Genomic DNA, 23,419 nt, shown 5'->3' on the forward strand with positions numbered 1-23,419 from the left:
ACAAAACCCAAAAGGAAAATGCAACTTATATATGATCCCCAATCAGAGACAACGATAAACAGCTGCCTCTGATTGGGAACCACCCTCGGCTAAAAACAAAGAAATAGAAAATAGAGTCACACCCTGACCTAACCAAACAGAGAATAATAGGGATCTCTAAGGTCAGGGCGTGATCAGGAGCGCTGAGCCGGCACAATCCGTCCTGGCTGAATGCCCACTCTAGCATGGCAAATGCGAGGAGCCGGTGAGCGCACTGGCGTGTGAATGCGCACTGGAGACAGTGCGCATCACCGCATAACACGGTGCCTGACCGGTCACACGCTCCCCACTGTAAGCACGGGGAATTGGCTCAGGTCTAAACCCTGACTCCGCCCCCCCCCCAAAAAAATTGTTTTGGAGTTGCCTCTCGGGCTTCCGTTGTTCTAATTCCTCGTATCGCGCCATTCCTCTCTTGCTGCCTCCATCTGCTCCCTTGAACGGCGATACTCTCCGACCCGTGTCCAGGGTCCTTCTCCATTCAGGATTTCCATGTCCATTCATCCCAGCCACGCTGCTTGGTCAGTTTTTGGTGGGATCTTCTGTAACGGCTCTCGTTGGTGGTAGGGAGAGTGGACCAAAGCGCAGCGTGGAAAGTGTTCATGATTTTATTTTCAAAAACACTCAAACAAAAATAACCAAAGTGAAAGCGCACAGTTCTGTCAGGTACTGACACTAAACAGAAAACAGATCCCAACAAAACCCAAAAGGAAAATGACAACTTATATATGATCCCCAAACAGAGACAACGATAGACAGCTGCCTCTGATTGGGAACCACACTTGGCCAAAAACAAAGAAATAGAAAACATAGACTTTCCCACCCCAGTAACACCCTGACTTAACCAAACATAGAGAATAATAGGGATCTCTAAGGTCAGGGAGTGACACAGTTAGATTTGGGTAATGTCATTTTAGGCGAAAATTGATGGCAGATGGCAAACCAGATGGCACCATTTTCTTGTTTTTTTAATTTACGGAAAGCCAGGGGCACACTCACACACTCAGATATAATTTACAAATGAAACATGTGAGTTTAGTGATTCAGGCAGATTAGAGGCAGTACGGATGACCAGGGATGTTCGGTTGTTGAGTGCAATGAATTTGACCCTTTTCCTGTCCTGTTAAGCATTGAAAATGTAACTTTTAGGTTTCACAGAAAAATGTATGGAGTAAAAAGTACAATATTTTCTTCACGAATGTAGTGAAGTAAAATAAGTCAAAAAATATAAATAGTAAAGTAAATTACAGATACCCCAAAAAACTACTTAAGTAGTACTTTCAAGTATTTTTTACTTAAGTACTTTACACCACTGTTTCACTGTACGTGTTCATGAAAAATTCAACAGTATAGAGAAACATCTGAAAGGAATCATGTAGTTGCTGCATTTACAAGATAAACACAGAAAAGTTGCTCACACAGATACAGGACCACCCATCCTATTAAGTAGACAAGAGATTGTCAATGAAAGCCTTTTACTGCATATCACAATGATGTCATCTTGATTATGTACTTCATTTTCATGCATTTCATGTCTCGTATCTTTCCCAACACTGCCTACATCTGTTGAGGGCACATATTCTGACATCACAAGATCCCCTAGTTTGTAGTCTCGGCACAGAAGCAACACGTCTGTCAGTGGTGGCTGGTGACACTAAATCGGAGGACGGGCTCATATTGAATGGAACAGTATCATGCTTGGTACCAGTCCATTTGTTTGGTACCAGTCCATTTCAATCATTACAATGGGAGGTAATGGTGTCTGTCCATTATCTCCCATGTAACGGTCTGGTGAGCTCATTACTACTACTACGGACGTATACCTGCTTGCGTGTGTGTTCACTCGCTATAAAACACCACAGTGATACACACGTATAGCCTATAGAAGAAAAACAGTGTTTGTTATCTCTCCCACTGAAGTCAGTGAATAATGAAGTCTGTAATAAACAAGTTTCTATGAGGTGAATATCAATGAATCTCTCTCTGGATGCTCCGTCATCATTACGGAGAGAGCTGAGCACTGTGCGATGCCAATTATGTAACGGTGGTGCAGCACAGGGGCAGGTTAATGACTTTAATAGGCCCATACACGTGCACACACACACACCAAATTACTTTAAAGCTAGAATCCTTAATTGAAACAATAACAAAACGACACCCCACCTCTGTTTCGGTAAAAAGCTGTGGGATGGGCCTGTAGAAATGCTGGAGAAATGTCACCACTTAAATTCATAGACAGAGCTATGGATGGCAAAGACTGACCATCCATTATATACAAAATAGAGTTTTAATCATGTTTTGAGGATATACAGTATATCTTTACATTTACTTTGTTTACAAACATTGGAGTAAAACAATCTTATATTTTGGGTTCTGATGAGGTATGAAAGTTAAACTAAGCTCACAAGGTATTTATATATATATATAAATTATTTATAAGTCCAAAAAATGGATGTGGCAACAATGGATTTTAGCATTAGTAGTCTTGGGGACTTCCATCAACTCCTGATAGGACATCACAATACAAACAGAAAGGTAGCTAGCTATTGCTGTTGGGTGGAGAAAAGAGGGACACAGGGATTAGCTGTAAAGAGGGACACCGGGATTGGCTGTTGTCTCAGTAACACTCCATCCTATTGGGTGATGGTAAAAGCTCCTTTCAGAATATCGAATATAATGTTTGCGTTGCAAGCCGACAACATTGCAGACATTGCATTACTCAACGGTTGTGTGCCACGTCATCAGATTGATATATCACAGAATGTAGTTGGCTGATATTTGAAACATCTGTCCAGGCGCTCTGATATCTGGTATAGGTCTGCAATGTAGTCAGTCTGGAATGCAACCATAATCTAGTGCACTACTTTTGATCGGAGCCCTACGGATCCTGGTCAAAAGGAGTGCACTAAGTAGGGAATATGGTGCCATTTGCGACACAGACTCTTTATTCAGTTGATATGTTTACTTCCAACCAGAACACAATGTCAGTGTCTCCGTTTATTCAAACCCATAAATAAAACCAGTCTAAATTGTGAGGATTATTATTTTATAGCCAAAGAGAGAAAACAGATGTTTAGTGAAAAATAATGACATCCATTTTGACAACAAAAAACTCCCACTGTCTGTATTGTTTGAGTCAAACTAATTTGTTCCTGGCCTAGATTTCAAATTTCTTCATCAATTCTATTTTGACAGAAACAGACTAAATGACTGCGTTATAATAACAACATAAACTAATCACAGAGAGAAGGATTGATTTTTTCACATAAAGTGTGGAGACATCCAAACATATGATGCTGTAAAGTCTCAAAGCATCATTTTGCTTGTTTGCAACGTATGCTGTTTAAAAGGATGCTGTTTGTATGCTGTTTAAAAACATTGGGATGCTGGACACACGCAGGCATGATGAGTGCAATCAGGATGAGGTAGTCGATGTATCAGCAGTGGGCACAGAAAATGACGTGTTTGACTGATTCAATCGGAGAGGACTTCACTTTATCCATATGAACGCACTGCTGCCGAAATTAGAGGAATTAAAAGTCCACGCTTCTAACACCCGGGCTGCAGTAGTTGCTGGGAGTGAGACTTGGCTCGATGGGTCAATTGAGGACAATGAGGTTGAGCTACCGGATTATGGCATTCATAGAGTGTGTTTTTACTAGGAATGATGTGCATTTTAACCCTCGTTCAAATCTGAAAATGGATGGTCTTGAGGTTGCATGGGTAGACATACTGATTCCTAAATGTCGTCTTATACTTGTTGGTGTGTGCTATTGGTCTCCTAAGCAGAATAATTTATACGATTTACTTGAATCGATTGCTGAGATCACAATGTATTTGCTGATAAGGAATATATTCTGCTTGGCGATTTTAATACAAATGTGCAGTTATCACCCAAGAAAAGTACACTAGTAAATGTTCTGTATAACTTGAATATGTTATTTGGACTGAAGCAACTGATTGTTGACCCAACCCGGGTGTGTATTGACAGTAAATCAACTTTGGATTTGATTATTGTATCAGACCAAGAGAACCTCTTTCAGTCAGGAGTCTTAAATATTGGTTTTAGGGATCATATGGTAACCTATTGTACCTGTAAGAAATCCAAAATACTACTAGAGGCAGGTAATAACTGCATGAAGGTATGGTCTATGAAAAAAATACTCAAAGGAACGTTTTGTAGAAGTGCTTTAAAAGTTAATAAACTTGTAAACTCACTTTTGAGAAAATGGCCTGTTTTGGTACTACTACTGGAGAGCCCTACTTTGTCTACACCCATTCAGCATCGTTCACACCCTCTTAAGCTTTATCCCCACACAACTCTTTAATTAGGGAAGTGCTTCCCCTGTGGGAATCGAATTTGCGGAAATTTCAAGTGCTTCACGCATAGTTTATGATAAAAATCAAAATTTCATAAAAATTGACATCCAATATACCAAATTAAAGCTACACTCGTTGTGAATCTATCCACCGAGTCAGATTTGTAAAATGCTTTTCGGGGAAAGCATGAGACGCTATTATCTGTACCATGCAGCCTCACATACTGCAACGTCACAAAACGACAGATTTTTCGTTAGCGCTCGCAAACGAAAAGGCTGAAATAAAATATAAAACATTCCTTACCTTTGACGAGCTTCATTCTTGGCACTCCTAGATGTCCCATAAACATCATTTAGGGTCTTTTTTCGATTAAATCGGTCCATATATAGCCTAGATATCGAGCTAGGAATACCTTGGAATTAGAGGAAAAAATTAGCATTTCATAACGTAACGTCATTTTTTAAAATGCCAAAAGTCGACGATAAACTTTCACAAAACACTTTGAAATACTTTTGTAATGCAACTTTAGGTATTAGTACACGTTAATAAGCGATAAAATACCTCAGGAGGCGGTGTGAAATCGTTAGCTTGTCCGTGGAGAAAAAGATGTTTGGAAATGGTCGTCCCAAAATCTGGGCGGTGCCAGTAGGAAAGTAGTTCCCTTGTTTGGGTTAGACCAAGAATCAATTGCGAAACTAATGACGTAACTCTAGACAGCATGGGGAAGCTGTAGCCAATGAGAACTCGGCTCTATTTAATTCCATTCGCTGTTAACAATTGTCTGTAGTCGCGGAAGGATATATGTTTCCATTTTCAGCGAACAGATTTTCATGCACTTTTCGATGGAACGCTAGTTCTGTAAATGCCACAGGCGTGATTTAAACAGTTTTGGAAAGGTCTGAGTGTTTTCTATCCATACACACTAATCACATGCATATGCTATATTCCTGGCATGAATAGCAGGGCGCTGAAAAGTAGCGACTTCCTTAACAAGTTTTATGTGTTGAGCAGAGAGTTCTGTACTAACAGCAGTCAAGCACCCAAGCTAACTTGCTAGCTACTTCCAGACACAAATGAGAGAACAGCTCATTGAACATTACTGGCCCTAGCAGAGCTGGTTAGGCTGTTATATTATCCAGAGCGTTGTTGACTGCAACAGTGCTGTCAGATTGTCCGTTTGTAAATTCAGAGCATTCAGAGCGCACACTGGACACTCTGGTCCGAGGAGTAGGGTTGATCCGAACGTTCTGACCTCACAACGGCAGTCAAGCACCCAATCTAACTAGCTAACATTGGCTAGCTTGCTAGCTACTTCCAGACACATAATGAGAGAACAACCCACTGACCATTTACTCGCCCTACCAGAGCTGGTTAGGCTATTTTTATGTTATCCAGAGCATTGGTGACTGTAACTGTGCTTCTGGCAACAATTTAATTATGCTTTTTTGCCAACGTTTACCGGCCATATTCAATGGGTGTTGAGCGTTCGTAAATTCCTCAGTTATTCTGTGCTCTGGCACTCTCAGACGAGAGTGCTCTGAAATCGGAGAAGGTGGCCAGACTGAATTTACGAACACACCCAAAATGGTTACTTGCATAGTGGAGTCTTTTGTTAAGACTTGTAGGTAGCTAGCTAGCTAGGTAAACAATGAACCATAATCTAAACTCATGACATTACAGTAATCCCAATTCATGACCAACCAGGTTCAATGTTAGCTAGCTAACATTAGGCAATAGCTAGCCAAGCAAATGGCTCAGAGAGACAAATTCTAAGATCATACACGTAACGTTGGCTAGAGAGCCAGCCAGCTAACGTTAATGTCCATTTCTTGTGTCCATTGCTTGTGTTTCTTAGCCCAAGCAAGTCTCTTCTTATTATTGCTATCCTTTAGTAGTGGTCTCTTTGCAGCAATTCGACCATGAAGGCCGGATTCATGCAGTCTCCTCTGAACAGTTGATGTTGAGATGTGTCTGTTACTTGAACTCTGTGAAGCATTTTTTGGGGCTGCAGTTAACTCTAATGAACTTATCCTCTGCAGCATAGGTAACTCTGGGTCTTCTTTTCCTGTGGCTGTCCTCATGAGAGCTAGTTTCATCATAGCGCTTGATGGTTTTTGCGACTGACTGACCTTCATGTCTTAAAGTAGTGATGGACTGTCGTTTGCTTATTTGAGCTGTTCTTGCCATAATATGGACTTGGTCTTTTACCAAATAGGGCTATTATTTTAAACTTTATTTAACGAGGCAAGTCACTGTATACGACCCCATACCTCGTCAACTTTTAACAAGGCACACCTGTTAATTGAAATGCATTCCAGGTGACTACTTCATGAAGCTGGTTGAGAGAATGCCAAGAGTGTGCAAAGCTGTCATCAAGGCAAAGGGTAGCTACTTTGAAGAATCTCATATAAAAAATATATTTTGATTTGTTTAACACTTTTTTGGTTACTTCATGATTCCATATGTATTATTTAATCGTTTTGATGTCTTCACCATTATTCTACAATGTTTTTGATTGTCTTATTGCCTGTTGGTCTACATATTTCATTATAGTGATTGTGTTCCCCATACTCTATATAATCTATGTGTTTCTAGATATGTTTTGTGTATTTGATTTATTGATGCAGGGCTCACCTGTAAAAGTATTGATGCAGGTCTCACCCCCTGTTAAAATAAAGGTTAAATAAAATCAGTAAAAGTAGACTTGAGTTCTAATTTAATTTGAAAAATTCTCAATAGTGGTAGAGACTGACTCAGATGACCTCTGGGAGCCAACTCCAAAGAGACCACATTAAAATCCTCCAAGTCCTCTAATTTGGCCCTTATCTTAAATAGTTCATTTCTGTGTTGGGAGGCATTGGATCAGCGATCTCGCCACGTTTCCTGTTAGTACCTTTGATGTAGGGAAGCTTATGATCCATCATGTATGACATTCCTGGGAGTTTGTAAAAAAATGTTTTATTACCATAGCATGTTGGTATGTTCTCTCTATCGTTATGTTCTTGAGTATGTATCAATTGACCAATTCGGACAGTTGGAGGCTACTTGGGTGCATTTGGGCGAACTCGTGAGGGACACCTGGGAGACTTCATATTAAATATTATGTAGCTCTCTCATTCTTGAACGTATCAGTCTGAAACTTTGCATTCACACTGTTTCCCTGTTCTGGACCACATCTACATTTGAAAGATGATGCAAAATAAAAAATTGAAAAGGTATGTTTTTGTTGTTGTTCGTTTGACCTTTTACCAGATCTATTGTGTTATATTCTCCGTCATTCATTTCACATCTCCACAAATTTCAAAGTGTTCCATTTCAAATAATATCAAGAATATCCATATCCTTGCTTCAGGGCCTGAGCCACAGGCAGTGAGATTTGGGTATGTCATTTTATGCGGATATTGAGATGAAGGGATTGTTTTTTTAATGTTGAAATGTGAAATGAATATGGTTGATTTTTAAGGTTAGGGAAAAGCGCAGCGAATAGTGACACTTTTTAGGATGTCAATATGGATGAATGTATTTATGGTTGTTTGTAAGTTTGTCTTGCCTTTTAATCATTATATGTGTTATTGTTTTTACCATCGAGGACCACTTTGCAAACAAGCGTTTCAATTAATACTTTTAAGTCATATCTGCTCTGCCCCACATTGTACATTTTGTTGTAGCTTAAATATGTATGTTATCCAAAATGAATTCAATTTTAAAAAAGGACAGAAAGAGAAAAAGAGAGCGAGCGAGTAAGTGAGGCAGACAGAGGAGAGTGACGTACATAACACAGCTTGTAACTCTGTTATGGAGGATGAGACACACACACACACACACACACACACACACAGACCTACTGAGTAGCATGTGTTCATTAAAAAATACCTGTTCCAATGGGCCTCTCCAGGATAACGTAACCCCCTTTGAAGTCATGTTGATTGCAGGCAGGCAGGCTCTGGCATTTGATTGGACACAATAAATATGTTCCTGATCGTAATCAGTCTCACAGGGGGTGATCAGTCGGTGAATGGACAGAGACTGTAGAGGGATAGAGGTCCTCCATACGTCCATTTAGATCACATTTTTTTGTCCCCTCTCTATTTCCTTCCTTCCCACTGCCTTTATGTCAACGCTTATTCCTCTTGCCCCACTCTCTCATCCCTTGTCTCACCCCCTTTATCTTCTCTCCTCTCCTGTTCCTCCCTTCCTCTGTCTCCAGCCCTCAGTGCACCAGTCCATGTGTGCCACTCTTTTGCCCCACGTTCCATCCATCCAAGAATCAGTAACCACGTTGGATTCACTGCGGTAACCACACTCTGTTTTATTAAGGAGGGCATACATAATTAAGGAAGACTGGACCTGGAGGGAGAGAGTCACAGGAGAGAAGGAGGATGTGTGTGTACATGTGCGTGTGTTGCTTGTCCAATGATTGTATGCTGTTGAACTTATATAATGTATCATAGAAAGACGGTAAGCTATTTACTTTTCATATGTTGTATAACACCAACACGTATGAATGGTGGAGTTGTATTTCTGGACCTACACACCACAGCAAATTCTACGGGTGTAAAATCTACACTGAACCAGTGTAAAGCATTGGTCCCATGTTCCATGAGCTGAAATAAAAGCTGACATTTTCCAATGCGCAAAAAAACCCATACGTCTCTCAAATGTTGTGTACAAATTTGTTTACATCCCTGTTAGTGAGCATTTTTCCTTTGCCAAGATAATCCATCCACGCGACATGAAGCTGGTTAAACAGCATGATCATTACACAGGTGCACCTTGTACTGGGGACAATAAAAGGCCACCCTAAAATGTGCAGTTTTGTCACACAACACAATGCCACTAATATCTCAACTTTTGAAGGAGCATTCAATTGGCATGCTGACTACAGGAATGTCCACCAGGACTGTTGCCAGATAATTTAATGTCAATTTCTCTACCATAAGCCGCCTCCATCGTCATTTTAGAGAATTTGGCAGTACGTCCAACCGGCCTCATAACTGCAGACCACATGTATGCCGTTGTGTGGGCGAGCAGTTTGCTGATGTCAACGTTGTGAACAGAGTGTCCCATGGTGGCAGTAAGGTTATGGTATATGGGCAGGCATAAGCTATGACAATGAACACAATTGCATTTTATCATTGCAATTTGAAAGCACAAACATACCATGATGATATCCTGAGGCCCATTGTTTTTAAGTTTCAGTATCTGTGGCCAACACATACATATCTGCATTCCCAGTCATGTGAAATTGATGAACTGTAATGAACTGTAAATCAGTAAAAATCAATGGAATTGTTGCATGTTGCATTGATATTTTTGTTCAGTATGTATTTAACACAACATATTTAACCCTACAGGGGCCTGAAACTCATACCTATCACTGTGAACCAAAAACACACCCATCATTATCATATTTCCCAGCATGCTCTATTGCAGGTAGATTTATTTTAATTGTTTCAATATCAACGCTACACAAATATAAATGACATACATTTTCTAAACTAATCCAATATGTTACTTGGATTTAATGCAACCATTACTGAAATGGTTCCAGTTTACATACTTTAGGTAGTCTCATAATAGTTTTTCTGATCCTGGCTATCATTCTGAATGCAGATTGTAGGTGATCTTTAAATTCTATATGTCAGATATCCCAACTGTGGCTGGATTCCAATAAAAGTTTATCATCACTTTACAAGCCAGCACAGCACAATGTGACTTGTGGACTGTTAATTATGAGATTCAGGTTCCCGTATTAGTGTAAAACTAGGTTTCATGCCATTATTGTGAGATTATCACGCAATTACAAAAAAGGCTTATACTTGTTCATAAATGGGTTGAAACAGTTGCTTTGTGCCTTTAGTTATTGTTCCATAATGCATAAGGTACCATCACAGTGAAACACCCAGTTATGTGGCAATACCATACCTCTACCATAGACCACTTAATAAACTTGTTCAACGCTTCCACTCACAGGTGGCCAAAAATAACTAACTGAAAGCCACGCCCCCACTAAGCCATGTCTCTAGTATAATTATCCAGTGTGCCTTGCCTTTTAAAGTCAAATGTAGAGTTACCACCAATGACTGTATTTGTTAGTGACAGAAACATAGGTCTTGAATTCATTAATTTCTGTCCTGTTGCCTTCACCAAGTTAGTTCCTAGATGAATGTTATCATTCAAATTATATTTATGACAATAAATGACATAGCCTCAGAATAAGAGCTTGTGAGGTAAGTGTAACCCTAATACAGTACCCTGTATTGTGGAAGTTTTAAATTGACACAATACCTGTTAGCATAGAGATCAGCTAGAGATGATGTGCAGGAGCTTGCAGGGATTTGTAGTTTTGCACTATGTATACTTTGACTGTAATTAGCATTTTTGAATCTGAGAGTTAATAGATCAGAATATAGTGATGAAAGTCTTGTCCGAGATGGTAACAAATGTAAATCTAAAACATCACACCAGGAAAAGCCTACACAAAACACAGCCATTATTTGAAGTCCTTCTAACATTTCCTATTTATGAGTACCACCACTGTGGGGCTCTATACCATATGTACATACGAATATAATTGTTCAATTACGAGCCTAGTTGGTTTAGCCACAGAAAAATACAGGAACCTTCCTGCTAGCCAGGATTGGCTGAGATATTGGATGGGCTGGAAATGCCGAGAGATGAGTTTGGATTGGTCTGCCATGTAGCATGGTGCTGTCTATAACATAAGCTGCTCAGTATGTGTGGATAATCATTTTCACCACATCTTATTTAGAAAGATATGAATGATGAAGAACGTAAAAAGTGTTGCTACTGCTCTCAACATTGCTGCCCTGAAGTTAATAGCGCTATCGACAAAGATCAGTGGGGAAAAGATGTGATGGACTACTTTCTGGAGGACGACCGTGGCATGCTGACTCACTCTGACTGAAAGTAAATCAGACGATGGTGAAATCCCTGATTTTGGTAGAAACGTTTTCATTGAATCAAACATTGTAGAGTCTTCTGATAACAGTGATGGGGGAGAAATGCCGATCAACAGTGTGATCACGGAAGACGTTGACAGAGTTTTTAAATCAGTGGGATGCCCGGTGTAAGCAGAGAGAATCTAAAAGAGAACACAGAAGGCTGTGGTATAAAACAACGGCCTCCGGAACACTTCTTCAAACTAAGGGCAGCCATGGCGTCCATGACAGAGAGGGAGAAGCGTTCATCCATGTATATGGGTCATGTAACGGTGTTCTTCGTTTGTAGAAAGAGAGTCGGACCGAAATGCAGCGTGTAGGTTACTCATGACTTTAATGAAAGAATGCGTACATGAAATAACTCAATAACATACAAAGCAAAACAACAAACGGAACGTGAAACTAATTACAGCCTATCTGGTGACTATAACACAGAGACAGGACAAACACCCACAAAATACGACGCGAACTCAGGCTACCTAAATACGGTTCCCAATCAGAGACAACGATAAGCAGCTGACTCCAATTGAGAATCGCCTCAGGCAGCCAAGCCTAACTAGACACACCCCTAATCAACACAATCCCAATTACTACAAACCCCAATACGAAACACAACATATAAACCCATGTCACACCCTGGCTTACCCAAACATATACCAAAAACACAAAATATAATGACCAAGGCGTGACAGGTCAAAGTTGATTTCATTGCAAGTTAAAGCATACTATTAGCTAGCTAGCTAACATTAGCTGGCTGGCACACTAGCTAACGTTGTGTATGATCTGTATAGTAATATTTTTCATATCTTAGAAAGACATTCGCATTGCTAGTTATACCCTAATGTTAGCTAGCTAGCTAACATTGAAACTAGTTGGTTAACTTTAGCTCCTGCAGATTCATGCATGGTGCATGGTAGTATGAGTTGGGATTATGGTTAATTGTTTATCTAGCTAAACATCAAACATAAGACTGCAAGAACCCATTTCACTGTACCGTTTACACCTTTTGTATTCTGTGCATCTGACAAATACACTTTTTTGTAATATAGTGTGTGTTTACCAGAGACGGTAATGTGAAGAACACCATGACCTGCACCAAAATCAGATTAGGACATAGGCCAAGGACTACATCAAGTGTATTTTTGCTACTACTTTCACCACTTTTAGCCTTGAATCTTTGTTTTTTTACGACATTACCTTATTCACTCTGTTTGGCACATGTGAATCCTTAAAGAGATGGGTGGGGCTAAGGCTTAAGAGGGTGTGAACGATGTGAATGGGTGCAGACAAAGACGAGCTCTCCAGTAGGTGTACCAAAATTCTCATGAACCATTTAAAAAAAAGTGGGGTTACAAGTTAATCAACTATCAAAGCCGATTACCTTCCCATTGTTCCTCAACTGCAATGAGATGCTTTGTCTAGCTCTGTGTCTTTACTTTTATCCGATGTGAAAAAATTAATAAAAAGGCCATTTAGGGGCCTTCCAGGTGGTGCTAAGGCACTGCATCGCATTTGCTAACTGTGCCACTAGAGATCCTGGTTCAAGGCTAGGCTTTGTCGCAGCTGGCCACAACCGGGAGACCCATGGGGCAGCACACAATTGGCCCAGCGTCCTTCCGGGTTGGGGGAGGGTTTGGCCAGCAGGGATGTCCCTGGGGATGTCCCTGGGGATGTCGGCAGAGATGTCCCTGTCCCTGTGGTGGGCCAGGCACGGTGTACACTGACACTAGTGTATGGTGTTTCCTCTGGACACATTAGTGTGGCGGGCTTCCAGGTTGAGCATGCATTGTGTCAAGAAGCAGTGCAGCTTGGTTGGGATTGTGTTTTGGAGGATGTGTGGTTCTCGACCTTCCCCTCTTCCGAGTCCATATGAGAGTTGCATCGATGACAAGAGACAGAGACAAGACTGTAACTAAAATCTTGAAAATACTGTTTCAAGATGTTCTACATAGGACTGGATCCAGATGGTGGGTCACATACAGTGTATTTAAACCCCTTTGATACAGCCTTACTCTAAAATTGATTTTTTTTAAATTGGTTTTAGAAACTTACGCTAATTTATAAAAATATATATATTTTTTAATGAAATATCACATTTACGTAAGTATTCAGACCCTTTACTCGGTACTTTGTTTAAGCACCTTTGGCAGCAATTACAGCCTCAATTCGTCTTGGGTATGACGCTATAAGGTTGGCACACCTGTATTTGGGGAGTTTCTCCCATTCTTCTCTGCAGATCCTCTGAAGCTCTGTCAGGTTGGATGGGAAGCGTCGCTGCACAGCTATTTTCAGGTCTCTCCAGAGATGTTCGATAGGGTTCAATTTCTGGCTCTCGCTGGGCCACTCAGGGACATTCAGAGACTTGTCCCAAAGCCACTCCTGTGTTTCATCAAGGATCGCTCTGTACTTTGCTTCATTTATCTTTCCTTTGATCCTGACTAGTCACCCAGTCCCCGCTGCTGAAAAACATCAACGCAGCATGATGCTGCCACCACCATGCTTCACCATAGGGATGGTGCCAGGTTTCCTCCAGACGTGAAGCTTGGCATTCAGGCCAAAGAGTTCAATCTTGGTTTCATCAGACCAGATAATCTTGTTTCTCATGGTCTGAGAGTCTTTGGGTGCCTTTTGGCAAACTCCAAGCGGGCTGTCATGTGCCTTCTACTGAGGCGTAGCTTCCATCTGGCCACTCCACCATAAAGGCCAGATTGGTGCAGAGATGGTTGTCCTTCTGTAAGGTTCTCCCATCTCCATAGAGGAACTCTGGAGCTCTGTCAGAGTGACCATCGGGTTCTTGTTGTTCTCCCACGTTTGCTCATTTTGGCCGGGTAGCCAGCTCTAAGAAGAGTCTTGGTAATTCGAAATTCTTCCATTTAAGTATGATTTATTTTTTATTTCACCTTTATTTAACCAGGTAGGCTAGTTGAGAACAAGTTCTCATTCGCAACTGCGACCTGGCCAAGATAAAGCATAGCAGTGTGAACAGACAACAACACAGAGTTACACAAGGAGTAAACAATAAACAAGTCAATAACACAGTAGAGAAAAAAAAGAAAAAAAGAGTATTTACATTGTGTGCAAAAGGCATGAGGAGGTAGGCGAATAATTACAATTTAGCAGATTAACACTGGAGTGATAAATGAACAGATGGTCATGTGCAGGTAGAGATTCTGGTGTACAAAAGAGCAGAAAAGTAAATAAATAAAAACAGTATGGGGATGAGGTAGGTAAATTGGGTGGGCTATTTACCGATGGACTATGTACAGCTGCAGCGATCAATTAGCTGCTCAGATAACAGATGTTTAAAGTTGGTGAGGGAGATAAAAGTCTCCAACTTCAGCGATTTTTGCAATTCGTTCCAGTCACAGGCAGCAGAGAACTGGAAGGAAAGGCGGCCAAATTAGGTGTTGGCTTTAGGGATGATCAGTGAGATACACCTGCTGGAGCGCGTGCTACGGGTGGGTGTTGCCATCGTGACCAGTGAACTGAGATAAGGCGGAGCTTTACCTAGCATGGACTTGTAGATGACCTGGAGCAAGTGGGTCTGGCGACGAATATATAGCGAGGACCAGCCGACTAGAGCATACAGGTCGCAGTGGTGGGTGGTATAAGGTGCTTTAGTAACAAAACGGATGGCACTGTGATAAACTGCATCCAGTTTGCTGAGTAGAGTATTGGAAGCTATTTTGTAGATGACATCGCCGAAGTCAAGGATCGGTAGGGTAGTCAGTTTTACTAGGGTAAGTTTGGCGGCGTGAGTGAAGGAGGCTTTGTTGCAGAATAGAAAGCCGTCTCTAGATTTGATTTTAGATTGGAGATGTTTGATATGAGTCTGGAAGGAGAGTTTACAGTCTAGCCAGACACCTAGGTACTTATAGCTGTCCACATATTCTAGGTCGGAACCATCCAGGGTGGTGATGCTAGTCGGGCGTGCGGGTGCAGGCAGCAAACGGTTGAAAAGCATGCATTTGGTTTTACTAGCGTTTAACAAGTCCAATACCTCAAATGAAAGATAAACACCTAGTTCATCTATCCATCATGTCAGATTTTTAAAATGTTTTACAGCAAAAACACAACATATATTTATGTTAGACCACCACCAAACCAAAGAAAAAACGCAGCCATTGTTTCCAGCCAAAGATAAAACCACAAAAGCAGGATTAGAAATAAAATCAATCACTAACCTCTTGACAATCTTCATCAGATGACAGTCATATGACATGTTACACAGTACATTTATGTTTTGTTCGATAATATGCATTTTTATATCCACAAATCTCGGTTAACATTGACGCCATGTTCAGAAATTCCTCCAAAATATCCGGAGGAATTATAGAAAGCTACGCCAGATAACAGAAATACTCATCATAAACTTTGACTAAAGATACATGTTCTACATATAATTAAAGATACACTGGTTCTTAATGCAACCGCTGTGTCAGATTTTTTTTTTTACGTTACGGAAAAAGCCTAACATTGCAATAATCTGAGACGGCGCTCAGACGTAACAATATTTCACCGCCACGTTGGAGTCAACAGAAATACGGAATTACAACATAAATATTCCCTTACCTTTGATGATCTTTCATCAGAATGTAGTGCAAGGAGTCCTAGTTCCACAATAAATCATTGTTTTGTTCCATAATGTCCAATACTAGTGTCCAAGTAGCTGCATTTGCTATCACTTTCAGCTCACGTGCCCAAAAACTGACTACTGGTCCAAGATAACTCGCATGAAAACTTCCAAAAGATATATTCCAGGTCGAATAAACTGGTCAAACTAAGTACAGAATCTATCTTCAGGATGTTATAATCATATATATCCAATAACGTTCCAACCGGATCATTCGTTTTCATCTGGGGCTGATTGGAACAGCTGTAGCACCCACAGAGAAATGCGCCACAGCAAAATGGCATTCTGTTGCGACACCGACTATTTTCCCTCCCATTAGGTCAAAGTTCACAGCAAATGCTCCATTACACTTTCTACTGAATGAGGACATCTAGTGGAAGGCGTAGGAAGTGCTTCCAGATCCATATCGTGTTGGGAAAGGAGGGGGCGATGACGTCAAAGTTGCCCCAACTTTCAGAATTTCAAAACTTGTTTGGAAGATTGCCTGCCCTATGAGTTCTGTTATACTCACAGACATAATACAAACAGTTTTAGAAACTTCAGAGTGTTTTCTATCCAATGGTAATACTAATATGCATATATTAGCAATCTAAGACAGAGTTTGATGCAGTTCACTATGGGCACGCAATTCATCCAAAGTGAAAATACTGCCCCCTATCCCCAACAAGTTTAAAGAATGACCGGGCATCCTCAACTGATGGGATGAGGTCAATATCCTTCCAGGATACCCGGGCCAGGTCGATTAGAAAGGCCTGCTCGCAGAAGTGTTTTAGGGAGCGTTTGACAGTGATGAGGGGTGGTCGTTTGACTGCGGACCGCAGCGGATGATGGAGGCCATTGTGTTCTTGGGGACATTCAATGCTGCAGAAATGTTTTGGTACCCTTCCCCAGATCTGCTTCTCGACACAACCCTGTCTCTGAGCTCTACGGACAATTCCTTCAACCTCATTGCTTGATTTTTGTTCTGACATGCACTGTCAACTGTGGGACCTTATATAGACAGGTGTCTTTCCAAATCATGTCCAATCAATTGAATTTACCACGGGTGGACTCCAATCAAGATTTAGAAACAGCTCAAGGATGATCAATGAAAACAGGATGCACCTGAGCTCAATTTCGAGTCTCATATCAAAGGGTCTGAAAACTTATGTAAATAAGGTATTTCTTCTTTTTTTATATACATTTGCAAAGATTAAAAATAAAAATAAACTGTTTTCACTTCGTCATTTTGGGGTTTTGTGTGTAGCGGGATGAGGAAAAACATTATTTTAATAGATTTTAGAATAAGCCTGTAATGTAACAAAATGTTGAAAAACTCAAAGATTCTGAATACTTTCCAAATGCACTGTATATACTGTACATCTCCCATATGGCATGTCTCTTGTGATGCAGTTAACAGTGTCCCCATTGAAATTTGCGCCCCTGATCTTCGCCATTGATGGATAGGGTTAACTTTTAATTTTATTTGCTGACACCTTACGGTCAAATTTTGGCACCAGTAGGGTAGCTATCTAGCTATATAAACCACACTCCTCTGCAAACACCCCTCCTCCGATGTTGTTTACAAGGCGGTACTTCTTTAAATGAAGTAAACATGTTACCATTTGTGTATTATAATGAGAGTTAAGGGGATGTCACCTTGTCCCCTTAATAATGAATTCAAGTGTTTGACATGGGGAGAGGAAAAGTACATTTATGATCAAATTTTGTCAATGTACAAGCAAAAGTCATTTTTTATACTTTGATCTGAGTTCCTTCAAATATCATCCAACTTCATGAAAAACATGGTTTTGACTGTTAATGACATTTAAAGAACTTGTTTTTATTTGTAACATATTCACTTAGGATCTCACTTGGTTGAGCCAAGATAAAGGAAGTGGATGAATGCGACAACCATGTCTCTGTCACTAACAAATACAGTCATGGGTGCTAACTACACAATTTACTTGAAAGGTAAGGTACAATGGGAAATATTCAAATAAGGTTTTACACTAAGCGATGTGTTAATTTAACACTGGTTCCAGTGTGTATATGGAATTTGCTGCACACACACACACACAGGTGTGAAAGTGCTGAGTGATTTCCCTCCTGCTTGGTGACTGCAGGTTAGGGCTAATGAGCTCACCCTTCAGATTCCTCTGAGGGAGAGCTGTGTGTGTGTGTGTGTGTTTGAACCTCTATTCCACCTTCTTCGCACACACTGCTTTTCATCTCCCCACTATTTAAATGCATCAGAGTTTGCCCAGGTCCTTTTTTTCTCCAATCTGTCAAGCGAATCAAAAGATATTCCAAGGACACTCAAAGCTTATGTGAGTATTAAACAATGTGCTCGTTGATTAGATATGGGATGGTCCTGAAGCGATTGAATATTCAGAAAGAGTACTCTACTTCTCTCTACTCTTTCTATACACACACACACACCAGAGGAGGCTGGAGGAAGGGGTATGGGAGGATGTGCTCATCATAATGACTAGAATGGAATCAAACACATGGAAACAATAGGTCTGACTCCCTTCCATTTATTCCATTCCAGCCATTACACTAAGCCCATCTACATCTCATCCCACCAGCCTCCTCTGACACACACACACACACACAGCCTCTCCTGATGTCTCTCTCCTCCCTCTTTCTCTCATGCATACATAAACATACACTCTTTCAATAAACATACACTCTTTCCTGGGGGATGAGTTGTGAAGGCTCTCTCTCTCTCTCTCTGTCTGTCTGTCTGTCTTCAGTTGTTCTTCCTCTGGCTCTCTCTCATGAGCGTATTTTCTCCCCCAACTTCTCTCCCTCTTTCTCTGCAGGATCTCCACCGAGTCGCACTCTCCCAAGCTGCAGATCCGGAGCCACAGCTACCTGCGTGCGGTGAGTGAGGTTTCCATCAATAGAAGCCTGGACAGCTTGGACCCGGCAGGGCTACTGGCCTCGCCCAAATTCCGCTCGCGAAACGAGAGCTACATGAGAGCCATGCGCACCATTAGCCAGGTTGGTGGCCCTGGGGGTGCATACCTCCCCCTGCTCCATCCCCTAACCGGCTCCTGTCTTTTCTTACACCCAAAGGCTATGCAAGGGGGAGGAAAAACCAACCCCAAATCATCCATCGAAAAAGCTAACAACTCCAAACCAACCTCATACCAACACCAAATCAAACCCTATCCAACCCCTAATCAACTATCAGACAACCGTCCAGCAACGATCCCATCTGAGCGGCTATTTAAACCAAACCATCTCCAAACATTCAGGTGTTGTGTCCTTCAGGTCTAATGATCAGAGTCAAATTCACGGTGCTAATTAGACTACAAGAAATGCAGCCCTCCATCATCCTATCTGTCTGTTAATTCCTCCTCTGTAGACTCCAACGACGTATAGAGAAATACTCAAATGAGGTCTTTCTCATTAGAGCTGAAACAATGTTTTCATTTTCAACAGCCAGGAAACACACATGGACTACACTGCAGGAATGTACATGTATTTAGTACTGAAGTCCGGTAAAGGGAGGACAACTCATTGTAATGTCTGGAATGGAATCAATGGAATGTGTTTGATGTGTTTAATACAGTTCCATTCACTTAGCCTCCACACCAGCTACCACCTGTCCTTAACAGATCAGCTAATTCCCAATGCTCTGCATCATGTAATAGAGCACACATAGCCTTCTGCTAGCATACTTTACAATACAACAGCACAACAGATGCTTAACTCTCACAGCACACCTTAGAAAACGAGCGTGATGTATGTCTTACGCCACCAGTAATGCTTCACAGCCATTGTTTAAAAGCATTTACTGCCATGTACACTGGCACACTTCAGAGGTCGATACAAGCGGGTGAGAGAGAGAGATGGGAGAATTAGGATCACACAGGACATCACATAAAACAGGTAAATTACACCAGATATGACAGACTGACCCTAGCCCCCGCCCCCTATTGCACCATGGATACTGGAGACTGAGGCAGGGGGGGGGGGGGGGGGATCTATAGAAAGGGGGGGACTGAGGATCTGTGGCCCCGTCCAATCTATACATTTATATATCTACCACACAATCTGTCTTCTTATCACATTGCATACTGCATCTACCACACATGTTCTGCAGCCCTCTCTCTCCAATCACCTGCCCCCAATCCAACATGTTGTCTCAAGCACACAGTCTCAATGTCTTACTCCCTCCTCTCCTTCAAATCCTGCCCAACCTACAGTCACAATTCTCCTAGCTAACCATCACCTACCGTACTAGAGGAGTCGAATGAACGGGATGCTGTACAGTCACTATGGGACCTCTTTCTAGAGTGCCTGGTTAAATTGTGCATAAGACTATTTACGTCATCTCTTAATATACAGAACCAGTCAAAAGTTTGGACACACCTACTCTTTGAAGGGTTTGTCTTTATTTGTACTATTTTCTACATTGTAGAATAATAGTGAAGACATTAAACTATGAAATAACACATATGGAATCAAAAAAGTGTTAAACAAATCAAAATATATTTTATATATGAGATTCTTCAAAGTAGCCACCCTTTGCCTTGATGACAGCTTTGCACACTTTTTGCATTCTCTCAACCAGCTTCACCTGGAATGCTTTCCCAACAGTTTTGAAGGAGTTCCCACATATGCATATCCAGGCTGTATCTCAACTGGGCGTGATTGGGAGTCCCATGGGGCGGAGCACAATTGGCCTAGCTTCGTCCGGGTTTGGCCGGTGTAAGCAGTCATTGCAAATAAGAATTTGTTCTTAACTGACTTGCCTAGTTAAATAAAATATATATATATATGCTGAGCACTTGTTGGCAGCTTTTCCTTCACTCTGCAGTCCAACTCATTCCAAACCATCTCAACTGGGTTGAGGTCGGGTGATTGCGGAGGCCAGGTATATTGATGCAGCACTCCATCACTCTAATTCTTGGTCAAATAGCCCTTACACAGTCTGGAGGTGTGTTTTGGGTCATTGTCCTGTTGAAAAACAAATGACAGTCCCACTAAGCGCAAACCAGATGGGATGTGGTATCGCTGCAGAATGCTGTGGTAGCCATGCTAGTTCTAAATAAATCACTGACAGTGTCACCAGCAAAGCACCCCTACACCATAACACCTCCTTCTCCTCCATGCATCACGGTGGGAACCACACATGCGGAGATCATCCGCTCACCTACTCTGCGTCTCACAAAGACATGGCGGTTGGAACCAAAAATCTCAAATTTGGACTCAACAACACCAAAGGACAGATTTCCACTGGTCTAATGTCCATTGCTCGTGTTTCTTGGCCCAAGCAAGTCTCTTCTTCTTATTGGTGTCCTTTAGTAGTGGTCTCTCTGCAGCAATTCAACCATGAAGGCCTGATTGACGCTGAACAGTTGATATTGAGATGTATCTGTTACTTGAACTCCATGAAGCATTTATTTGGGCTGCAATCTGAGGTGCAATAAACTCTAATGAACTTATCCTCTGCAGCAGAGGTAACTCTGGGTCTTATTTTCCTGTGGCAGTCCTCATGAGAGCCAGTTTCATCATAGCACTTGATGGTTTTTGCGGATTGACTGACCTTCATGTCTTTAAGTAATGATGGTCTGTCATTTATCTTTGCTTATTTGAGCTTTCTTGCCATAATATGGACTTGGTCTTTTACCAAATAGGGCTGTCTTCGATATACTAATCCCTACCTTGTCACAAAACACCTGATTGGCTCAAATGCATTAGGAAGAAAATAAATTCCACAAATGAACTTTTAACAAGACACACCTGTTAATTGAAATGCATTCCATGTGACTACCTCATGAAGCTGGTTGAGAGAATGCCAAAAGTGTGCAAAGCTGTCATCAAGGCAAAGGGTGGCTACTTTGAAGAATCTCATCTCAAAATATATTTTGATTTGTTAACACTTTTTTGGCTACTACATGATTCCATATGTATTATTTAATAGTTTTGATGTCATCACCAATTATTCTACAATGTTTTTGATTGTCTTATTGCCCATTGTTCTACATATTTCTTTATAGTAATTGTGTTTCCCATACTCTATATAATCTATATGTTTCTAGATATGTGTTTGTGATGTCTTCACTATTATTCTACAATGTAGAAAATAGTCAAAATAAAGAAAAACCCTTGAATAAGTAGGTGTGTCCAAACTTTTGCCTGGTAATGTATAAATATATACCCTTATTAAAAGTATTTCGATTTATGTTCCATTCCTGTGGTTCAGGTGACAACCTTGGCCATGAACGCCCCAAAAAAAAGAACTTTAATGAAGCACGTGTCATTCCTATCACTCTCTATTGGCCTCGACCTACTCACCCTGGACCAGTATGTGAGCGGAGCTGGAGCGGAGCGTGCCCAATTTGTTTGTTTCCCTGTTTCCAAATGTCCACATGGCTGGGAGAACCTACTCAAGTAAGTAAATACATTTAGAAAATGTTTTAAAAAAAAACGAAATGTATTATTTACTAGCTAGCTACGGTGCAGGCTAACTCAAATGAGTTGCTAAAATAGCTAGCTAGCTGTCTAGCCAACTTTACATAATGTATAGATAGCTAGCGAAGTGAATTATATTTAACCTCTCAGTCCTGGTCCTGGGGATTCAAAGGGGTGCACATTTTGGGTTTTGCCTTCGCACCACACAGCTGGTTTAAATGATCAAGTCATCATCAAGCTTCAAGTGATATTCATGTATTCATTTGTGACGTTATCCTTAATTAGATCCTGCTCTTGTCACATGCTACACATGCACACATATCCATCTATCCAAAGTTAGCATGATTTGTTATAAGGGATATTATACTTTAGTAATCCATAATGACCTGGTGATGTAAAAGTCGAATAATGACATTATCTTCTGTATTCCTACAGATACCTTGTAACTGGAGATTCCTTCAAAACGATTGCCTACATTTACCGTGTAGGGCACTGCAAGGTTGGGTGACCAGGGCCACCTGGAACTGCCTCCTGGGAGAATTCTGGCGTGTGAAGGCTACCTGTGTCCTTCATAACTTCATGAGGATGGACACACAGTCCAGGAAGGAATCTGCAGCTCGCCACCATGTGCCAGAGGAGAGATCTGCTGCTCTGCAGGATGCTTCAAAGATGGGGGCCAACAATGTAGCACGGGAGGCAATCCATGTGCGGGAGATCTACCCCTCCTACTTCTTCAAAAAGGGTGCTGTTCCCTGGCAACACCATAGACTACATAATGCACCACAAAATGCTATTATAAGATCCATCCATTGTAATAAGTTGTTGTAATAAGAGTATTCTTCTATTTACTAAGCTATGTCTACTGCAGTTATAACATTCCCAGTTTCTCTCCTTTTGATTTCTTCTTCTCGGGTGAGGGTGCTGTTCAGGTAGGGTTGATGTCTGTACAAAAATAAAACCGTCTCGTACTCATATTGAACAAATTCAGAACAATTACACCCAAACCGACTGCGCGCGTGCGCCATCGTGCGCTATCGTGCATAAATGTATTTTGCCC

At 41.2% G+C, this 23,419-nt stretch overlaps 1 protein-coding gene across 1 annotated transcript in view; it reads left to right on the top strand.

Moving 5' to 3' along the window:
- The window catches only part of LOC115105146 (disks large-associated protein 1-like), a 107,739-nt gene that overhangs the window by 13,547 nt on the left and 70,773 nt on the right, over positions 1-23,419 (top strand). The window contains exon 3 of the mRNA XM_029626800.2: positions 18,759-18,939. Within this exon, the coding sequence (XP_029482660.2) occupies positions 18,759-18,939 (181 nt within the window). The remainder of the gene's footprint in view (positions 1-18,758; positions 18,940-23,419) is intronic.

Source organism: Oncorhynchus nerka, linkage group LG22 (assembly GCF_034236695.1).
Source record: "Oncorhynchus nerka isolate Pitt River linkage group LG22, Oner_Uvic_2.0, whole genome shotgun sequence".
Classification (NCBI taxonomy): domain Eukaryota; kingdom Metazoa; phylum Chordata; class Actinopteri; order Salmoniformes; family Salmonidae; genus Oncorhynchus; species Oncorhynchus nerka.